Source organism: Zosterops lateralis (assembly GCF_965231275.1).
Source record: "Zosterops lateralis genome assembly, chromosome: 7".
NCBI lineage: Eukaryota > Metazoa > Chordata > Aves > Passeriformes > Zosteropidae > Zosterops > Zosterops lateralis.
In genome coordinates this window covers 29,244,953-29,266,871 of record NC_139767.1, presented here as the reverse complement: position 1 = coordinate 29,266,871, position 21,919 = coordinate 29,244,953, and the positions used below count along the sequence as shown (strand labels likewise).

Sequence of the window (21,919 nt, the reverse complement as noted above, 5' to 3'; positions counted from 1 at the left end):
AGCTACAATGCCCTGGGGTAGCAGCAGTGGAAGGGCACTGAAAGGACAAGGAAGTAGGGAGAACAGGACCATTATGAAAGAGGTGTTTGTAAAAGACAGTCAAAATGGAAAAAGAGAACAGAGCAAAGAGGGCTTACAGGGAAAAAAATGAAAAGTTTTCTAAGGAATGAGAAGGAGGAATAAGCCATTGTTTAATTACCATAATTTTGCCAGTAGTCAGAAGCACTGATTTGAAATCTTTTATTTGAAAATGTTCAATTGTGTGCACACAGATGTGCGAAAGGAGAATCTTTTGACACTCTTCCAAGATATCCAACTTCTGATTCTTACTCAGTATCAGTTTTAGGACTGCATGTGTGTTTGTTGAGTACTGACTTGAGTTCTTATAAAATGTTTTTAAGTAAAAAAATTTTAAGCAAGCGCACCAATTGTAGATGTTTACTATTAAAACTTTCTTTGTAGGTAATTGCACTTAAGAATGAACATTGAAGACAAGCTGGGAGGATTATTTCTTAAATGTGGTGGCATAGACCAGATGCAGTCATCCAGGGCTATGGTAGGGATGGGTGCAGTATCTGACCAGTCTGGAGTGTCGCGAGAACGGCAAGAGGCAGTGCTTCAAGATCGGACTATGCCGCACCAAGAAATTCTTGCAACAGATGAAGTGTTACAGGAAAGTGAACTTCGACAGCAAGAGATGATTTCACATGATGAACTCATGGTCCATGAGGAGACGGTAAAAAATGATGATGAAATGGATGCGCAAGATAGACTTCCTCAAGGGCTGCCGTATGCTGTTAATGTCCCTGTAAGCAATTTCTTTGTGAAATATTGGAGAGATTGCTAGGAAGCTTGATCTGGTAGTCTAATCCTACTCTGGCAAGAATCTATTAATTGGTTGTTTGGATTTTGATTATCAAAATATTTATGTCATTTGCCTCTGGCTGTGGATAAATTTTGCCAATTAAGTATAATCTTTAAGTATCTGTTTTATAAATATTTTATAAGCAGGCTGTTATCATAGAACTAAAGCGTTAAAATTTGCTCCTTTAAGGATATTTAATGTTCAAGGGTAACTACATACTGGAATTAAATAGTGTTATTAGAAGGTGCATACTGTTTATGCTGTTCATAGTACTGTTTAGCTGCTTTTGCTATAGGAAGCATCTTGTATGTTTTTAAGGTATGTGGACGCTTTAGCAATTGCATTCACACTGCAGGTTGGACTGTGACACTTCATACATGACCATAAATATGCCCCTCCACGATACCTCATAGAAGGCATACCTTGGCTTTCCCAGAGAGCAAAGAGATGACTTCCTTTTGAAAACAGAGCATTTGTCTGTAATGCAGCACATCACCATTGTTACCCTTCAAACATAAAGGACAATCACCAGGACTATAAAAGTAGATAGCCTTACACATGAAGAACAATCTTCAGAAACACAGCACTGTTAAAACACTACTCTGTTAGCTGTAGATCAGGTGGCTCAGATGTTAGAAAAATATAAGAGTATCATGATCTTCATTAAAGTTCACATTAGATTGAGATTTTTTAAATCTTTTTTTTTTCAAAATCTTCATTAGAACTGGTCTTTTTTTTTTTTTTTTCTTAAAAATTCTTCTGTCTTAAATATATAATAAACTATTCAATTAAATCTTGCATTGACAACAGCACGGACTAAAGTCAAATAGGTATGAAAAACTGAATGGTTTTACAGATGGAAGTGATTTTAACATGAACTGATCTCAAAATCACCACAGGTCAGGAAAATGACCTTGGGAGATGAATGAAAGGATACATCAAAATGTTACTGAGGAAATTAACTGTGCCCTTTTTATTTAAGATACATATTAATTCTTTCACTTAAATTTCTGAAAGAGTGAAGCCAGGAGATAATTCCCTTAGGAAAAGGTTTTCTGTTTCAGCAGTTTGTCATCTTCTAAAATTGAAAAATTGCTTTTCTGTAGTGAGAACCTTACCTGAAACTGGCACTTGGTATCTTAACAGATCAGTGTAAAGCAAGAAATTACCTTTACTGATGCATCTGAACAACAGAAACGAGACAAAAAACAAATACGAGAGCCAGTAGATTTGCAGAAAAAGAAGAAAAGAAAACAGCGTTCACCAGCAAAAGTAAGACATTGATTTGGCAAAACCAAGATTAAAAGGACCTGAAGATTTGGTTGACTATGACTAATTTCATTAGCATTTGAACTAGTTAGGCTGGAAATTGTTTGTTTGCTCAGTAAAGATGCAGTTCTGAAGTTCACCAGAGACCCAAAACAAAACTGATATAACAGTGTTTTTCTTTGAACTCCTTTTAGCAACATGAACTCTTGACATATTTTAACATCTGTCTCTCCAGGCAGTTCTCTCTCCAAATATTTTTTTTTAAATTATGAGTCAGTAGCTTTGTAGACCATTTATAAATCATTACTCTGTATCTATCTAATAATAGTTATGCTTTTCTGTGAGCCTGTTAATTTTATATGCTTCATGCATAGTAGTGAAAAGTTTTTAAAAAGAAAACTAAAATTGTAGTTTTGAAAATTCTAAAAAGTTTACTAATATATAAAAATAATTTACTGGTAGGGAAAACTCCTGTGGTCATAATCATCTTCATATATGTATTTATTTATATCAAAAGATTCTTACCCTAGCTGCTGGTTTGTTACTTAAAAAATTGTTTCATAGATCCATTCATGAGGAGTATGTATCCCCGTATGTCTGAAAATAATTTTCTTCTGTTGAGAACCACTTCAGATAAAACCAGAATCATTTCACCTCATGAGGTAGCAGTGTTATATCTTATAGTAATTGCCCAAATCAATATTAATCATCAGACTTAAAACAGAACACATGCAGGCTGCTCTGATAAAAGTAAATCAGTTATATGTTATCACACAGCAGCATTAAAATAAACTTACTCAGAAATCAACCCAGACTGTTTGTACATAAAGGAAAACTCACCATAATACAAAGAAAATCTCCCAAACCTCCTTTTTGTTGCCCTGGGAGCAGGACCCTCCAGTCCTCCTCAAGGCACTGTCAAATAAGGTTGCACCTGTAGTATTCTTGGAAAGCTGAGAAATTGCTTCAGATTGGGTGTGGAAGCAAGTTCCAAATGCTGTGCATTTTTTTCTCACTTCTCCCTTTGAGAGAAGAAGGAGATCTAGGTTGAGTACATCCAGAGATCACTTCCATGGAAACATGGCAAGGTAGAAGAGGCGTGTGCCCCTCTTTCTACAGACGTGTACTTGCATGCTTCCTTTTTATCTCCCAGTCTGCCAGAGTTAGTTTTTTGAGATGACAAAAGATTGAAAAATGATCAGCAGAATTGTTAAACAGGTTCTTTTTCAGTCTCTCTTCCCCTTTTTCAGACCTGTCAGAGTAGAAAGGCAGAGTAGAAAAAAGCTGAAGGACTGACCTAGGTGAGAGCCTACTGCACTTTCAGTATTTCCAGAGTAGTGGGGGTTGATTTTCCATCCAAACAGCAGCTGGAACTCTGACAAATGGAAGCCAGTTAACATGCTGAAACGTTACAAATTCTGTTTTATATCAATGCAGGAATCAGGTAACAAGTCATTAGGAATCATGACTCCTGTCTCCTGTTCCCTCTTCCACACACACACACACACGTGCACACACGGACAGACACGCATGCTCACACACACACATGCACAAGCTTCTTTGTTGCTTTGGTTAGGGAAGCTGCTCTGACAAAGTTAACTTTCATCGTTTAAGAGGTGGTACAAGGAGTAGATTAAGTAGAAGAGCCCAGCTTTAGGATAACCATGAAATTAAGTGTATTTTCTGCGCAATTATTTTAAAATTTCCATATAATATATGAAAAGCATTTCCATAACATGTATTAAAATTTGTTTTAAAGACGCAGTCAGCTTCATCAGCTGGATAATGTTACAGAACAGAGTCTTTACAATTGTCTCTATCTGTGACTGGAGCTGTAACACACCAATCTTACAAACGTATGAATGTACTTGTCCTTCAGAGTGAATGCACTAGAATTTGTTAGTCTGAGACTTTCACTCTTGTTTTGACGCAGGAGAATTAAAAATTAAGTAGATCCTACAGTATTTGCTACTATTTCAGAGATACTGTCTCAGTTATTGATTCTCTCTTTCTCATCACTGTCATTATCATAAAAGATAAAATGCTGTAGCTAATCAAACTGCAGATGTGTTTTCCCAGCATACTTTTATTTTCTGTTAATAACAAGGGACTAAACTGTATTATTTAAGGTTCCTTAAGCTCTTCTTTATAGTTGTATTTGCAGTTAAGCAAGACTTTTATAAATGTAATTTATTTACTGCTTTTCTTATTCTCTTGCCAGAGATAGTAGAGATTTTGGGTTTTGGTTTAGTTTTCTATTTTTATTCTTTTTCATAAATTAGAGAAAACTTGTGATTAGCTTTATTGAATAAGATAGATGTGGTGCAATTTTTAATTTAAGTTTTTTTTTAACTTTATATGAAAATAGCAGCTTTGTTTGACAGCAAAGCAATTGAGTGTGGCAAGTTGAAGTCATCAAGGAGATGCTTTAATATGTATATTAAGTGAGCAATAATTTATTGAGTGAAAAACCTGAAAGAGGAGAAGAAGAATAATACTATTCTCTTGGTTGTTTGGCTTTGGGATTTTGGTTTTTAAAATGCAACTTTACCTTTGAGACTATTGGTATTACATAGATGTAGATAATATATATGACTATTCTGGTTAAGCTTTAATGATTTTTAGCAAACATTTAGAGTTGTGATTTGAAAAAAAGAATATAACTTTTCACTTTTGCTTTAAAATACGATTGTCCATGGTTTAGTGCCCAGGAGTGGTTTGATTACTTTGCATCCTTTCCAACAGAAGGACAAAATAAACAGTAGCGTGTAAAGTGACTCAGCTGTGCCTAGGGAAGCTCTGTGCTGATTTTCCATGAGCTGCCTTTGTCTCCGTCCTGTTGAAATATCTCTTAATGCACAACGAGGCACAAGTTGGATTGGACTGCAATTGGAAATGTGTTTTAGAAGCTTAACGCATAGTTTTGTAGAAATTAGCATTGTTTTACCTGAAATATTTGCATTTTCTGCATCGAAAAAATTAATGTTTTTTTTTTTTTGTAGTTAATAAGACATCTTTAGAGGGTAGTGTGAGAACAAATTTTACTCTTTTTAAAATAGATCCTTACAATAAATGAGGATGGATCACTTGGTCTGAAAACCCACAAATCTCATGTTTGTGAGCATTGCAATGCTGCCTTTAGAACCAACTACCATTTACAGAGACATGTCTTCATTCATACAGGTACTGCTTGACTTCAAATTTGTCTTTTCTACTATATAAAGACTTGTTTACTTATGTTAAAAATGTTTTCAGCTCTATGCGAATTTCATTTTTAAGAGTGTAGCTAACTTGGCATCTAAGCTTAGAGATTCCATGCACCAAAGTGTCAAAAGAATATCAGAAAAAAAAAATCAACATATATTTAATAAACTGAAGAGCTAACTGTTTACAAGGTTTCTTTTCTTTCTTTATCAGAAAGTAATGGGTTGACTTGTAGCCTAAGTGCCAAAAATTGACCCCTTTGTAAAATGTGCTGCGGCTGCTTATTTGCCTGGTGAGGTATCTCTGTGCTCGGAGAAGTGAAAAAGGTACTTACTGTTAAAATAGCTTGCCAGTATCCTGAATGCAGTCCATGCCAGCATCCTGATTGATCTTGCTCATGAGGAAATTACAGCCATTCCAGATCACTCTTCCGTGCTAGTCTTAATGTGACTCTTAGGATCATGGAGAGAACTCTGCAGTTCATATACATAGTAAGGCAAATGTTTTTTGGTATCAGGATGTTTTTGGAATTCGCTCAGATGCTGGTGTTTTTAATAGAGATTTTAATATTCCTCAAAAATAGTTATCACAAACAACAGTGTGTAGTTATTAACTCATGGATGTGGAATTATATTGTTCAAGGTGAAAAACCATTTCAGTGCAGTCAGTGCGACATGCGTTTCATACAGAAGTACCTGCTACAGAGGCATGAGAAGATTCATACTGGTGAGTATAGTGCCTTGAGTATCTTTACTGGCGTGCTTAAAAACTGTTTCCCCACTCAGGCAAGGTTTCTGGTAATAAATATGCAGCCTAAAACCCTGTTGTAGTTTGTTTTAATTTAACACGTGTTATAAAGTCATAAAGCTTTTAAAAAGAAATCGGTTTTGTGCTTTCAACTTGTTCCACTTTCCTTTGGCTGTAAAACGAGTATGAAGTCCAGTAAGCAGATCTGAAAGTAGTTTTCTATAAATAACCCCAGAACAGCAAATCCTGAAGTTTGTGCATTCATAAAAGTCAAAGTTCGTTAAGCAGTTCTGTCTTTTGTTGTATCAAGTTAATTCAGACAAGGGGGACAATCAAATTACATTTCCATAGATTTATTTGTTTGTTTGTCTGTTTGTTTGTATTTGAATTTGATGGAAAAGTGCCAGGACTAAAATGGCCAAAATGCCTAACCCCAAAGGTATTAGTATCAGCTTTTCTTTTCACTTTTTTTCTTCTTTTGGGTTTAATTCAGAACTGTTCTAAAAAGAAGAGTCTTAGTTTAAAAATATGCAGTATAGATCAAATAAGGCCCGAAGCTTTAAGCCAAAGGGAGTAATTTTTATATGTTTATTTTTTTTTATCTTATTGCACCACACAGAACCACATTCTTTAACAGGTTTGGTTTCATTGGGTTTTTGGCATTTTGGTGCATGGCCTTTCAATCCCTCTTTAAATATTTTGTAATATGGTCCCTTTTGGACTAGATGCCAATTTCTCAGCCTCTTTTTCAAAAAAGCAGAGCTGGTGAATGTGCACAGTGTTTCTTGGCTGTAGCATTTAAATGGATATGAAAGCTACTAACATGCAGTGCAGTGTGTGCATGTGTAAGGGTTGAGAGGGAGAAAAACTCTGCAAAATGAATTTTCAGAGCAGTGTACAGGGAGTTACATGCACAAATGCCCTGTTGTTTATGGGATTTTTGTATCCTAGGTTGCCATGAGTCCAGACTAAGTAGGTTTCCTTCAGCCAGTCAGCCACAGAAGAGTCTTCCATTCTTCTGTCCAGTGTCTTTGTTCTGCTCCTAGTCTTTCCTCTGGCTCTGAATTGGTGAACCATGCTGCCTTCACTTTGTGTAGATACTTACTCTTGAAAAGAATGCTCATTCAGTCTCTTCCATCTATCTGCCCCCCAACCTCCCCCCCCCAAAAAAAAAAAAAAAGGCAAAAATTTACGTGCAGTATTCACATTTTTTAGAAGATTTTTTTTTTTCCAAATGAGGATTGTTCCCTGTATGTAGCTTTGAAAATTAGAGTCTGGCAATATAGTTAATTAACACTTGACTGAAAATATTTTATAAATTGATTTAATTATCTTTTAAAATTTAGTTTCTAGCTCTAATGAGAAATCTGTGTCAATTGTAAGCTTTGGAGGGAGGGGGTGGATGTGGTGGGACTGTAGGTTTTTATGCCAGCTCTTACATATGCTAGTCTTTGTTTAGCAGAGAAAAAGGTACCATTTAACTAATTAACCATATTGTTATCTGACTTTTTTTAGCTAACTGTGTTTCTCCCTTTCCTCAGCATCTTGAGGTGTAGTTTGGTTGTTTCTCAGAAAATAGAGGATGGTGCTTGTGTTTAAATTGTTGAATTATGGATGTTTTCCTAAGTGACAGCTAGTAATGATTAGGAAAAAACACATTAAAACTCAGCTTCCAGGAGTGGCAGATTTTTTTCTGAAGGCTGTTTAGCTAACAAGAATCTAACTAGTGTTTAATTTTGGCTTCACCCAGTTATAGTGTAGCTAATTGGCACTCTGCATACCTGTCTGTGCTTTCACCTCTATGTGACAGCGTTCACTACTGGCCCTTAGCTGTTTGTGTAGTCACTGTTGTTCAGAGGTGCATAACTAAACCCATCCAGAAAAGCTAAATTTTCAGCTTGCTTCTCTAATGAGAAGGTGAGCAGTGGGTCTGCGTTTTACTTTGATGGAAGTAAAGATCTATTTGTATTATTCATAGCCTTTTTAAAAATGTTTCTTAACTTTATTCAATACTTTTTTATTTTACATTTTTATCTCCATGAATGACCACTTTTAGTGGTCAAAATTTTGAACACCACTATGGTGTTCAAAACACTGATGAGGAACTGGAAATCTTTTACTCTTTTAAAGGTTTTTAATCAAATTTTCCAGTTTATTTTAAGCAAATAAAAGAGAGTAGTAACAGATAACATTTTATGCCTGTTACAAGCTCCCAATTTACAGGTGCCCTAGCTATTTCCAGTCTGACTTTAGTTCTCTGAACCACTCCTTCAAAGGAAATGTTGTGAGGGAGTTAGGAAGCAATCAATGAACAGCCTCATTGTGTGTAAATAATTAAACAGTTGCATCTAAAAGCAGACATTGCATTAATACAAAATTTGCTTATAATTGTGTGTAGAGGAGGGCAGCAGTGTTGGAACCCTGCTGCTAAATTTGTCCCTAATGATACAGAAAATTGCTATTTTAGTTGTAAAAGAGGGAAGAGTCACTGGTATGCAAATATTTTCAGTTTACAAGTGGAGAAGATGCTGAATGTTCTTTTTTTTTTTTTTTCAAATATGTCTGCTTACTTTTTGCTTAGAAATGTTTCTATATATCTTACCCACTCATGCATTCATGTGTCCTAATTGTGTAAGCCACCCTATTTTCCATTTTAAACACAAAAACTAAGATCACATTAAAAAAAATAAAACACCATTGGGGCTAGCAATTCAAGTGCCTTCTTATTCAGTCATGCTGATTTTTTATTGCCTTCTTTGTTATTGTGTAATTTGTTTTTTGTCTGTTTAGATTTTAAAATGCCTGGGTTTATAATTGTTACAGCCTTCATACAAATAATATTTGTACTGCACTGGATGAGTAGCTCTATTACTTGGTTTTAATAGATTGCAAACATGGACACAACACATGGGCTGTTTTCATAAATAATACAATAATTGTTGTGTTATATTTTTAAATTTTGAGGGGTTTTTATACATCTGATTCTTTCTCACTTGCCAGGACATTTCAGAAAAATGTGTCCTGGACTCTCCCTGCATTATCAAAAGGCTGTTATTAATGATCTCCTCCATTTGCAATAGATCCTGTTTGAAAAGTACAACAAAATTGCGGAAGGCATCTGAAGTCTCGGACTTCTGCTAGGATGAAATTATTATTGGAAGCCTATCTTCATATTAATTTTTAATCTTTTTCTAACATTATCTTGCACATGAAGATTAAAGCCAAAATTAAGTACGGTGTCAGTTTCACAAAGGTTTTCTTAATCTTACTTTCAGAGTGTTCTGGAATTCTACTGAAAAATGTTATTTTCTGTATTGTGCTGAGTTAACTCCAGGGCAGTGTCCCCAAATTCTTCTCCCTCTTAAGGCATGGCCAGTAGTGCATTTATATGTGCCCTGAAAGTCTCCAAAATAGCTGGTGATTGTAATCTACCTAAAAGTCACAGACCCCAGTTTGGCCCTGTTTAAGCCTTGAAATGGGAATAGGTAGCTGGGGAGTCTTCTGCCAGCAAACAGCCAGCTTGAGTAGCAAAATGTTAAGGAACTCTGTGTGCATTCACTTACAGAAATGAGTGTAAGGCTGCAGGTAAGTGTATTAATGAAGTGTTCTGCATTTCCTGGGATTGGAGGATGGCTCCTTAGAGAGCTGTTCAAGGCCAGAACAGGACTCAGCTATCTTGCTTTAAGGCTCAGGGTAGTTTTCAACCCAAACAGCCACCCCATTCTCTAAAAGAAATCTATGGTAACATGACAGCAAGCTTTGAAACAATGTAAGGAGAGTTGTTTGAAGGGGCAATTTAAAAAACCACAGAGTGGAATAGTGGAGCAAAGGGAAAGAAAACAGTAAAATAGCAAGGACTAAGTAGTAGTCTTCAGGAATGGAAGAGTTCCCATGTATCAAACAAGAACAATGAGGACTAAATGTTTTTCCTCAGCATCCTGAAAATGGAAGGCAAGGATTGGAATTTGATTCAGAAAGTCTGAACAGGCTTGTTGTGAGTAAGCACTGCAGTTGTGAGGGTACCTGACAAATAAAGAGGAATGAACCTGGAGTTTGAAAGTTAAGAAATAGGCCAGAGAGGAAGATTTGCTTATAGACAGGATGAGAGGGAATTATATGATAGGTGTTATAAGTTAACAAGGGATGTTGGAAAAAAAAAGCAAAATTTTATGGCGCTTATTAATAAGCAAGAAATGGTAAAGTTCTCTAAGTCAAGTGAAAGAAGAGATATAGAATGCTGGGGTTGTGAGCCTGTAGAAGAAGAATTGATGGAAGCTGAGAGATCTGAAGAGAGGAGATAATTTGATTTAGGAGAGAATAAATTGGAATAATTTCATCCAAGAAAGGGATTGGCTGAGAAGCCACATGGAGAGGTAAGAATTAATAATTGGAAATAGGACATAGGCTTACAAAGAGAGAGATTTAGAAATTGCTTGGAATTAAGGAAGTTGAAACTCTGGGCATTAATGATCTGACTAGGAGCACATGTGTGGGCGATACAGATATTTTCCATTTTAGTTTCTATAAATACTGGAACCTTATCTTAAGGTACTGTATTCCCATTTGTAGAAGGATGTGGATAAATTTTTCTATTCTAAATGGAAAATACAGACTCTGTCAACATCTTAAATAATAAAATCTATTAATTTAAAGTTTTAAACTTTAACAACTAATTGTTGGCAATTCAGCAGTTCATAACCTAATTAGTAAGAATAAAACTACCTCAGAAAATAGCAATGATCTGCATATTTCTGGAAACAAGACATAAATGGTTCATATCCCAAAAATCAGTGCAGTGCAGTATCCAGAACAAAGAGGGTCTTCATAGATGCTGCCAAGACAATCCTTGACCTCCTTGTCAGTCCAAAATGTTTTCGTAGTAAATGCTAAGAGGATAGATCACTGTTGTTCAGGGTGAGTTCTAGTAAATAATAGTGAACTTCTAAAAAAGCAAAACTAACGTTTCAATGCATTTGAAATTTTTAGGTTTTGTCAGAGAAACATAGAAAAAAATATCAGAGAGGGAAGATGTAAGGCAAAAGTTAAAAGAAATAAAAATAGAGTTACTCCCTGCTCAGAAAGGATTGTTACAGGGTTTCTTTGTGATGAAAAGTAAGTGGGAGAATTGAAGATGAATTCAGGGCAGTGCATTTTATCTGAATGAGTATTTGCTGAAAGGAAACTGAAAACCAAAACAAGCAAACAAAACAACCAAAATGAGAAACCTGAAAGTATGGAAACCCCAGTTTTGCTACAGAGGTTTCTGGGGTTTTTACTTAATTTTAAAAATATTTTTAAATTACTTCCTAAAAAAAGAAATAAATTTGGTTTTCAATCAAAATACTAGGACTTTTTCAAAGCAGTTCTTTCAATTCCACATGTAGATAAGGAAAAATAGAAAGCACCCTCCAAAATGTTCTATTAAGAGTTTGGAAATGCATTAATTCTCTCCTGGAAGGGCTGGATGGATTTGAGTTAATGAGTTGGTGAGAAGATTGAGGTATTTTTATACAGCTGTCTGCCCTAAAAAATGCATACTGTAGCAACAATTCAGGAAGACCATCTTTGCAGTTCTTAATTTGTTAAATGTAGGACATACCTGTACCTGCATTAGAAAGAGGAGTAGGATTTAGTTTTGAAGGTGGGGCGGGGGGGGGGTTTAGCATAAAAGCTTAAAGTAATTTGAGGCATCAGCAACTGAGTATTGAAAAAATAGTAATGTAAGCAAGCCCTATGTGGTTTTTCAATAGCAATAGACTAAATGCTCTTACTGCTTCTAAGAGAGAATGTAGTATTTGACCTGGTAATTTTATGAAAAAATGTTGATTTATTCTTTTAGATTAATATTGCTGCATGTTTTTTGTCAGGTGAAAAGCCATTTCGTTGTGATGAATGTGGTATGAGGTTTATTCAGAAGTATCACATGGAAAGGCACAAAAGAACTCACAGTGGAGAGAAGCCTTACCAGTGTGAATATTGTTTGCAGGTAAGATGACTAAGTGAAATCTTCCGTGATTGAAAACCAAAACACCAGTCAATTCCCCAATTGCAGATGAGGCTTTCTCCGTTTTATACCAATAAATATATAATGAATGTTTTTTCTGTCAAGATGGGCTATCTTGATGCACAGGTGGAGCAGAGTCACAGCTGGCTGTGCTTGATTTTATTGACTGTATACTCTTGTTTGACTCTTCATTAGAAATTGGTAAAGAGGGTGAATCATCGAGTAAATTCATTAGAAGGAAAGGTCGCTTTTCTTTCTGCTAACATATTTATTTTTGTATACTAACAATAATAATCCTAATCACTACCATCTTTTTTTCCAGTATTTCTCCAGGACCGACCGTGTGCTGAAACACAAACGTATGTGCCATGAGAACCGTGAGAAGAAACCCAACAGAAGTGCCACCAAAGTTGGCTTTTTGCCATCGGAGGAAGATTCTGGTTTCTCTACGCCTCTGAAAGACAGCTCCTTGCCAAAGAAGAAAAGGCAGAAAACAGAGAAATCAAAATCTGGGGATAAGGATAGTACAGATAAATCGGATCACAAGAAGGACAAAAATGACTATTTGCCTTTGTACTCTTCTAGTACTAAAGTAAAAGATGAATATATGGTAGCAGAATATGCCGTTGAGATGCCACATTCTTCGGTCGGTGGATCGCACTTAGAGGAAGCAAATTCTGGAGAAATACACCCACCGAAGCTTGTTCTCAAAAAGGTCAACAAGAGGACCCTGAAGCAGCCACTTGAGCAAAGTCAAACCATTTCACCTTTATCTACTTACGAAGACAGCAAGGTTTCAAAGTATGCCTTCGATCTTGTGGATAAGCAAAGTTTACTGGACTCTGAAGGTAATGCTGACATTGATCAAGTTGACACATTACAGGAAGGGCCCAGTAAACCTGTACACAGCAGCACTAATTATGATGATGCAATGCAGTTTTTAAAGAAAAAGAGGTATCTACAAGCAGCTAGTAACAACAGTCGAGAATATGCCTTGAATGTAAGTACCATAGCATCTCAACCTTCAGTAACGCAGGCAGCTGTGGCCAGTGTCATTGATGAAACTGCTACAGCCTCGATACTAGACACACAGGCACTGAATGTTGAAATTAAAGGTAACCATGACAAAAATGTCATTCCAGATGAGGTACTGCAAACTCTGTTAGATCATTATTCACACAAGGCTAATGGACAGCATGAGATCTCTTTCAGTGTGGCTGACACGGAAGTGACCTCCAGTATATCCATCAATTCCACTGAAGTGTCTGAGGTGACCCAATCTGAGACGGTTGGAACAAGCTCTCAAGCTTCCTCATCAGATAAAGCTAGTATGTTACAAGAATATTCAAAGTTTTTACAACAAGCTTTGGACAGAACTAGCCAAAATGATGCCTATTTGAACAACTCGAGCCTTAATTTTGTGACTGATAACCAGACTCTTACAACCCAGCCAGCATTTCCTTCCATGGAGAAGGTCTACACATCTATACCCGTCAATAGCTTTCGGTCGGGAATGAACTCTCCGTTAAGAACAACTCCAGACAAGTCTCACTTTGGACTAATGGTTGGTGATTCTCAGCACCCTTTTCCCTTTTCAGGTGATGAGGCAAATCATTCTTCTTCCTCCTCTACACAGGACTTCTTGGATCAAGTAACTTCTCAGAAGAAAGCAGAGGCACAGTCTGTTCATCAAGCATATCAAATTAGCTCCTTTGAGCAGCCCTTTAGAGCTCAGTACCATGGGGCAAGAGCTGGAATATCCTCTCAGTTTAGCACTGCCAATGGACAGGTGAACCTTCGGGGACCAGGGACAAGTGCTGATTTCCCAGAATTTCCCTTGGTGAATGTAAATGATAGCAGAGCTGGGATGACTTCTTCACCTGATGCCACAACGGGCCAGACTTTTGGCTAAGAAATCTTTGTAAATAATACTGGCACTTTAGAACACATTTGTCAAAAGGGGGTTGCTCTGTATAAGATGGAGTTCTGTACAGCTTTTAAGAGCGCTATGTTAAAACAAAAGTAAGCTGATAATTAGCAAGACCAATAACTGCTTTTTTTTCTCTTTTTTTTTTCTTTTTTTAATTTTTTTTTTCATTAGCCATCAGTCATTAAACTGCCTGATGTTGGTGCCCCTATCAAAGGCAGTTTCTTATTCACTTGTTTGAATCCAGAAAATATTTTACCTTCTTTGAAATTTTAAAATAAACAAAATCCCCAGGTAAGACTTTCCCCCATGATTGTTTCCTTGATGGTTTCGTTGTATGCTTTGGGAGGACAGTTTATTGTCTGATACTATTCACATTGTCATTTCTAAGCTTGTCAGCATAGTCATTGCTCTTCAGCAGGGAATCAATGTGTAGTAAACACACAGAACAAACAAGTAAATTTCCGAAGTCAAACAAATATGGCTTTAAAAGAAAGCATTTTCTAGAAAAATCTTCAGTCTCTCAAAAATAATTTTAGACCATGTGCCCTTCATTTCTGCTTTGCATTACCTTGAGTTGTGTTTGGAGGAAAAGAAAGTGAATTCTGATAGACTAACTCTACTATTTAAAAGTCTAATTAATTTAAAGTACTTTAAAAACTTTTCTAAGCAAAATGCCTAACTGCTAAAGCCTTTACTTCATTCCCGAAGTAATGTGTATTTCTTTGTACAGCTGAATCTAGATGTAACTTTTTAATGACTTTTTCATATGCAGAAACCAAGATTTTGAAGTTTTAGTTAAAATATTCTGTAGATGACATTCCCAATTGCAAAATGCTTACACAAACGGTGTATTCCAAGATGTAAAAGCCTAATTGTACCTTACCTTACATATTCATAACGATTAACATAGAGCACTTAGCCAACTTTATAGTTTTTCATTTCTCAAAAAATAAAACCATTTTTAGATGTTTAGGTTTGATACGGTTGCATCATTTTCATCTCATGCAGCAGCTCCAGTAATTCTTTTCCATATACTTGAGATTGGGTATTTTTAGCTTCTGTAAAAACTGTTTTAATTCTCTGTCCAGAATTTTGACAATTCCAGTTATTAAATTTATTGAAGTATCCCTGAAAGCTGAAGAAGTGGGCATTCAAATTCCCTATTTTTTATTGTTTGCTTAGTAAAAGTCACTACAATTTTACCAATCCAAACTGGTGAATGATGGGATTTCTTTTTCCAGCCTAGGAGAGTGATCAGAAGTTTTCATTGCATTTCACAGTATAAATAAACTGCAAAGTTTATCCCTGTACCATGAATATATTTTTTTTGAATAGTACTTTGTCTTGAAGTATACAGTATGGTACGATAAGTAGTTCTGTGTGCATTTTTAAGGTGGTAAGATTTGAGTAGCCTAACTATTGTGTAGTTTAAGTTAACAAGTTTCAGATTTTTGAACTGTATGTTCATTCTATTGCACCTTCCCTAAAGGGACACTGTCTGGTAGTTCAAGGCAGTATAAGCCTCATGTAGGCTGATTAACCAGGGAAAAACACACACACACATATAGGTAGGTGTGTATATGGTGGTTTTTTAAATAGGATTTCATCCAGGTTTTTACAGCACTGTTGCTAGCTGGTGTCTCAGACAAAGCCATCAGGTAGGAGAAAAGGCTGCATCTCAAGGGGCTAAACTATATCCTGTCTTTTAAGAAAAGACTTGAGCAGGACCTGGAACAGTTCCCACCTCTTACCAAAGCAGTAGCAATATTTTTCTGAATTTTCATTACCAGGAGACTGATCCCACTTTGTCTTTTCCCTTATGGTAGCACTACTACAGCACTAACTTCACTTGGTACAGTTGAGGGAGAAAGGGCATTCATTATCCATAGCCTGCTTCTTCTGTTGGCAAGAATACAGTTTATATAAACTAATTTCTTAATACTTTTGTATAAGAAAGCAGGCTCTTTTGATTTGTTGACCCTTTGTGTAATACAGTAAGGCATTTCAGCATGCTATGACTTACCAGTAATTTTGTCTGAATATTTGGCCACAACTTGAAAAGTGTGGGCATCAAGGGAGAAAAGTAAATTCCTTATGGATTATTAATGATACATGTAAAGAAATTTCTTTGAAAGAATATTTTTAAACTGATTAGTGGTCTCTCTGTTCTCCTTCCTTTATGGTCAATTTGGTTTTTTGACTTTCCATTCTGTGTTGTACAGAAATAACATAAAAGGTCCCTATATCCCAGGAAACCACCTCTTGTAAGGCATACTTTGTTTTCAGTGTTCATTTCCATGACATCCTAGCTTGTGGTGCCTGAATAATACTGTGTTGGCACTTTTGTTCCTATGCCCTGATGTTGCAAGGAGATGGCAACTGTACTATTTGTTAAATATAGCAAGGAACAAAAGAAAAAAAAAAGAAAAAAAAAAGCTGGGTTATTACTGTGTTACTGCACTGCTGTGAGCCCATAGGGGAGGTAAGAGGAATGAAGCCTCCTTCTCCCTAAGGGGACTGACTCAGCTTTATTTAAAAAAAGTTACTGCATTGACACTCTGGTGTGAGAATGTGATTGAGGACTCAGAGGGAGTGGCTCTCCCATGCCATGGTCACACTTGGGAATCATTCCGAGGGTGTGTGAGGGAGCAGCCTGCTGTACAGACTGAAGGAACTTGTTCTTCCCTGCAGCCAAATGGGGATCACCAGAGGACCTGCTATTCCTTACATCACAGCTCATTCCCTAGCCTGCTGCTGAGCCATTCCAGCTGCACTCTGTGCCTTAGGACAGGCTGTGAAGTCCCGTCTAAGCCACAGGGACTGTCTTGTAGGGTTCTTCCACGTGTACAATTAAAGCAGTGGGTGTGAGTAGTTGATCTGCTGATGCTTGAAGCTTTCTGCACTGAGGAGTTAGCCAAATATACTGCTGTGATTTCCTGAGTACATCCCCTTTTATCCTGGAATAAGTGTTTATGTAGTTCTGGGAGGTTTAGCTCTGTAAAAAGCTCTTGCTTGTTTAATAATGGCATTATTTAATAACATTTTTCACTGCTTACATTTTGCTGCTTTTAATCTGTTGCAGATGCACACTCTTCATGTTGATCTGGTCATTTTTGTTAGTTTTCTGTGTATGTCTGGAAAAAAGCAGCTCTGGTTGTCTGTTCTGTTCTTGTGCTGTCGGTATAAGGGCTGGAGTGAGCGTGGAGATTCCCCTGAGCTAACAGCAGGCATTCCTACCCAAAGGTCATGGGAGCACCGGATCTGTGTGTGTGTGTAAGGTGGAATTTTTGGGGATATCTACTAGTGATAGCGCAATGATAATTCTGAAAAAGAGGAAATTGATGACATTTATTACCAAGCTCTTTCTCTACATACATATATATATATATATATATACAAAATACGTGTATATATATATATATATATATATACACACACACACATGCACTTATTAATAGGCCATATTTTGGTCCAAAATTACTTGACAGTGTCCCTTTAAGCATGAATCTTTTGATATGTTTTACCATTAATATAACAGACAATGAAGGAATCAGCTTGTAATGGTATACTAATAGGCATTTACATTTTCTTCATTTGATTTGAGAATGAATTAATCATAAATGACAAGTTTTGGGGAGAAGGATTAACCATATGTATTACTGTATGTTGGTTTATGAATAACAACATGAACAATTTAAATTGGATGATAAAAGAACCATGTTTATGATCTTGTGTCTCCTAGTGTTGTCTTTAGGAAAATTGTGTTTCAAGAAGAAAATAGGACAAGAAAGTATTCATGTGAAATAACACTTGTATTATTTTTATATTGTACTTGTCAGTTTTTTTGGATGATGGGAGCTTTTCATTGTTAATTGAGAAGTGCAGTAAAATCTTGCTAATTCGCTGACCTCTAAACAGAGCATCTGACAAGTTTCTACATCCCTCATGGTCCTTTCCCACCTCTCTGCAATGGTCTAAAAAGTACTGTAGCAAGGTCTCACACAATAATACTGTACTACTTCACCCAAGTATACTACAGCACCTATATTAGTATACTGGGAGGTAGAAGGAGTATTGAAAACTAAATTGCAGTTGTCAAAATAAATGAACAAAGTACATTTTGTGATGTGACATCCTTGCTTTTGTTGCCTGCTTCTTCACTATTTTCAAAATTGTAATTTGTAAAGGGTTTCTAAAGCACTGCTGCGAATTATTTGGGTTCTACTGTAACTTTTGGAGTTTATTCCAAAGTATTCATGTTCTCCTATGAAAACTTTCCACCTGAACAGATACGTTATATTCCATGCTTGATCAGAATATTTTTATAGTATTTGTATCATATGTAGTAACTATTTGAAATGAACCAGAATATTTGGATGAATTCACTCTGAATTTTGCAGCATTGGATTACATTATGTATGTATATTTACAAACTAAATTTTCTTGGCTTTGAGAGCTTTGATTTTTATTCTTTATTTGCTTGTTTTAATACCATTACAAATCACAGGGAAAATCCTAATACTCCTGGGAATCCGTTTGGAAATGTTAACAGGCAGAAATATGTTTATGCAATCGGTACCAGTACACATGTGAACTTTCAAATTACATGGTTGGTACTGAAGCAAATGAATAATTTTATAGTTTCTTAGAGTTAAATGTTTTACTAAAATGAAGCCTTGTAACTTTGAAAGTTCATTGGACTTAGGGTAATGCATGTTTATGTTAGGCATGTAATGCATTTAGCTGAAACTCACTTTGCGAAGGACAAGCACTAAGGAAGTATTACTGCTAATGAAAAGACATGTCTTTAATTTGAAATTTAAAATTCTGTTCAAGTTCAATTTGCTTTGTGTCAGGGAAATAAATTTATAGTCGCTTTTGCTCTACTCAACATACAAAATCTTCTGTTTCCTTTTTAAAATTACATCTTTTGGTAGGAAACTCAAATGAGGCAAGCAAACATTTCTAAGAGTTGTTTCTTGCTTTCCTTAATCCAATGGATGGAAAGGTAATATTGTGTAAACAACATTATTTTATTTTTTTATGCAATATCATGCTGTAAATATGATTTATCAAATGAGGATGTACCTATGATTGAATCTGTGATTCTGCACAGCTAGAGTTTATATATAAATATAAATGTGTCTTGACAATCAAGGACTTATGTCAGTCTTCCTTTATGACGTTTCTTATTGTTATGCATTCCATTTGTTTGACTTGAGTATTTGTATTGTCTGTAAAGTATGTAATGTTTTTATAACTTGTTTAAAAACAAACAGAAAAGCCTGTAAATATGAACTGATCACAGTACTGCTCTGTTAGAAGGCATATGATGATGTACTGTTTGTAAGCAATAATACATGACAGCGCTAACTTGACAAGTAGCATAAGGATAAGTTCCAAAAATACCTTTGGGAGTTAATAGCCTTGTTTGAGTTAATGAATATTCTTAATAATTTTTTTTATAAATAAATGCATATGTCCTCCTGCTGGAATATATAACATTGTTTACAGAGCACAATTTCAGTCTCAGAGAGGACAGTCTTTAGATCTATGGCTTCATCCACTTTGAGTGAGAAATGAATGGCTTGGCTGAACATCTGCGGGACGAGGAAGACTGCTAAGGTTGAATAGCTGTGTCTCAAAAGGATCAGAGATACTATTCTGCTTCCGTGCTGATTCCTGCCAGTTCCTCTACATAAATTTTGGAGTCTTTTTAAGTCCTGATATTGAACTGATGAGACTTGGGCCACCCATAGAAAGGAATAGTTCTCTTCTTATTTCATATGCAGATAAACTGAACTTTTGAGTCACCTCTTCCTTTGAGTTGCATATTTTTCAAATTATGAGCTATGAGATGATGAGATGGGTTTATTCTGATATTAGATGTCAAACTTATAGTTTGAATTGAATAGGTAGTAGACTGTACAGAGCAGCATATCTATTTGAACAGTCATCACTGCTTTAGAACCTCCCCCCGATTTATAAATGTATATGACCTACATTTTATAGAAAAAGAAATGTTTTTAAATGCTAGTCATTTATATAATATGTGCTTTGAAGGATTTGCTAGTCCACTTCTGTCACTTTTAGTACACTGGTATCTTTTATATGTAACGTATGCTTTTTATTATTATAATTATTATAATTATTATTGTAGACATTTCAGTAGGAGGAATTTTGCAACAGTATGAGGGGTTGAAATTTTCATTGTCAGAAATGAATTATACTGGACTTTGTCTGTGTAGTCTTGTCTTTCTTTAAATACTGTCTGGAAGGGAACTTGGTATTCAATAAAGCAAGTGACTTCCTTTTATTTTGAAGGCATACTATATAGTGCTGAATTGGATCTGAAAATGCAATGGATTTGAAGATAGAGAAATTAGTACATAATCTAGTGTACAGAAGAAATTGTTTTATTAAAAAACTGATGATATATATAGCGAAACACTGTTACAGTGAATTTCTGATTAGTGCTATTTTCCTGAAGTCCATATGCCTTCTTTGTATTTCAGTTAATAAAAAAGAGATAATTTGTATAGATAAATTTAGGAGAATAGGTTTATTTCAATCATTATCCAGTATTTCTTTATCCTACAGCATCTATTCCGTCCCTTTATTATCAGACAAAAGACCGTAACCTGAATTCCATCAGTTGGAGTATGTATATATAGGTGAGAGATGGTTTTATAGGAACCTGGAAAATATGAATTTGCATATTCCTTATGTTTCTGACAGAAATCAGTATGTGAGTCTTTCATTATTCCTGTGAAATGAGAAATTTCCTGATACCAGTAAGAGAGTGAGAGAGAGAGAGAGAGAGAGTGTGTGTGTGTGTGTGTGTGTATGTAGGTCCATGGAAGATGTTTGAGTCTCAAGGCCAAAATGATGAAAGTATAAAAGGATTTAATGTAGCTCAACATGACTTACATTTAATATGTAAAAGAAACATTAAATTTCATAACTCAAAAAAAGACAAAAATAGTTTTGCAGGGAACAAAACTATTTGGATAGCAGGCTTGACCAAATGAATTTTTTTTTTTGTTAAACTTGATATATTTTAAATGATTCTATTTCTGCCTTTATTTCTGCCCTAAAAGCAACTTAAAATATTTTGGGAGTTACTCTTCCTGTTCATTTGACTGTGAGTGTAATTTATATCATGGTTTACAAAATGTGGCATGAAGGATTGGATTGTTTTATCTGTATAATACAATGAAAGTTTGCTCTTTTTTTACATAATCATGGTGAATGGTATTGTATTCTTAGGACTGATTTATTCATTAAGTGACTTAATGAGTTTCATCACTTTTGACGTTATTGTTTTCTTATGGTTAACTTAGTCTTTTTGGGTTTATAATGCCCTTCTATGTATTGTGATACTAAGGGAAGTTATGTTTTTGCTTTATTTTTAATTAAACTAATAGTTTGATAATTTATATTTGCAAATGATGCATTTTAAATGTGGTCACTTGCTGTTTGAAAAATAAAAATATAGAATACTGTTTTATGAATAGACTTAGCAGTATTTTTCATGTTAGATAATTTCAAACAGAATCTGCTTTCTTAATGAGACAGATGAAGGCATGTAAAGATACATATTGTTGTGCAAGAACTGAAGTGGATACTTTTCAACAATTAAATGAAATATTTAAATATTTGATTTGAAACAAACAGAACTTACTTTGGGTTTTCTTCTCCTTTGGATCTCCTTGCCTCCTTTGATTATAGAAACCAGAATATCTGACCTTAACTTTAATCCTGATTGTCTGAGAAGATTGCACTGAAACCACTTTAATAGAAAGACCTAGTGTTAGTCCAGCCTTTCCTTTTCTGATTTTTGTTTGCACTGGAATGAATTTGTTCAGTGCCAGCATCTCCTCATGTACACAGGACTTTG

The 21,919-nt window shown here is 35.5% G+C and overlaps 1 protein-coding gene across 3 annotated transcripts in view; it reads left to right on the top strand.

The window, feature by feature from the left end:
- The window catches only part of ZNF148 (zinc finger protein 148), a 41,808-nt gene extending 20,206 nt beyond the window's left edge, over window positions 1-21,602 (top strand). Inside the window, exons 2-8 of one of the 3 annotated variants that reach the window (XM_083865194.1) lie at window positions 463-808; window positions 2,012-2,137; window positions 5,194-5,317; window positions 5,981-6,064; window positions 11,953-12,071; window positions 12,412-13,653; window positions 13,726-21,602. In XM_083865194.1, the coding sequence (XP_083721320.1) occupies window positions 479-808; window positions 2,012-2,137; window positions 5,194-5,317; window positions 5,981-6,064; window positions 11,953-12,071; window positions 12,412-13,653; window positions 13,726-14,001 (2,301 nt within the window). In that variant the 5' untranslated portion in view covers window positions 463-478 and the 3' untranslated portion in view covers window positions 14,002-21,602. Of the gene's footprint in view, window positions 1-462; window positions 809-2,011; window positions 2,138-5,193; window positions 5,318-5,980; window positions 6,065-11,952; window positions 12,072-12,411 lie in introns of all 3 variants that reach the window. The other 2 variants (XM_083865193.1, XM_083865195.1) reach the window with 2 other exon arrangements.
- The last annotated feature ends 317 nt before the right edge of the window (window positions 21,603-21,919 follow it).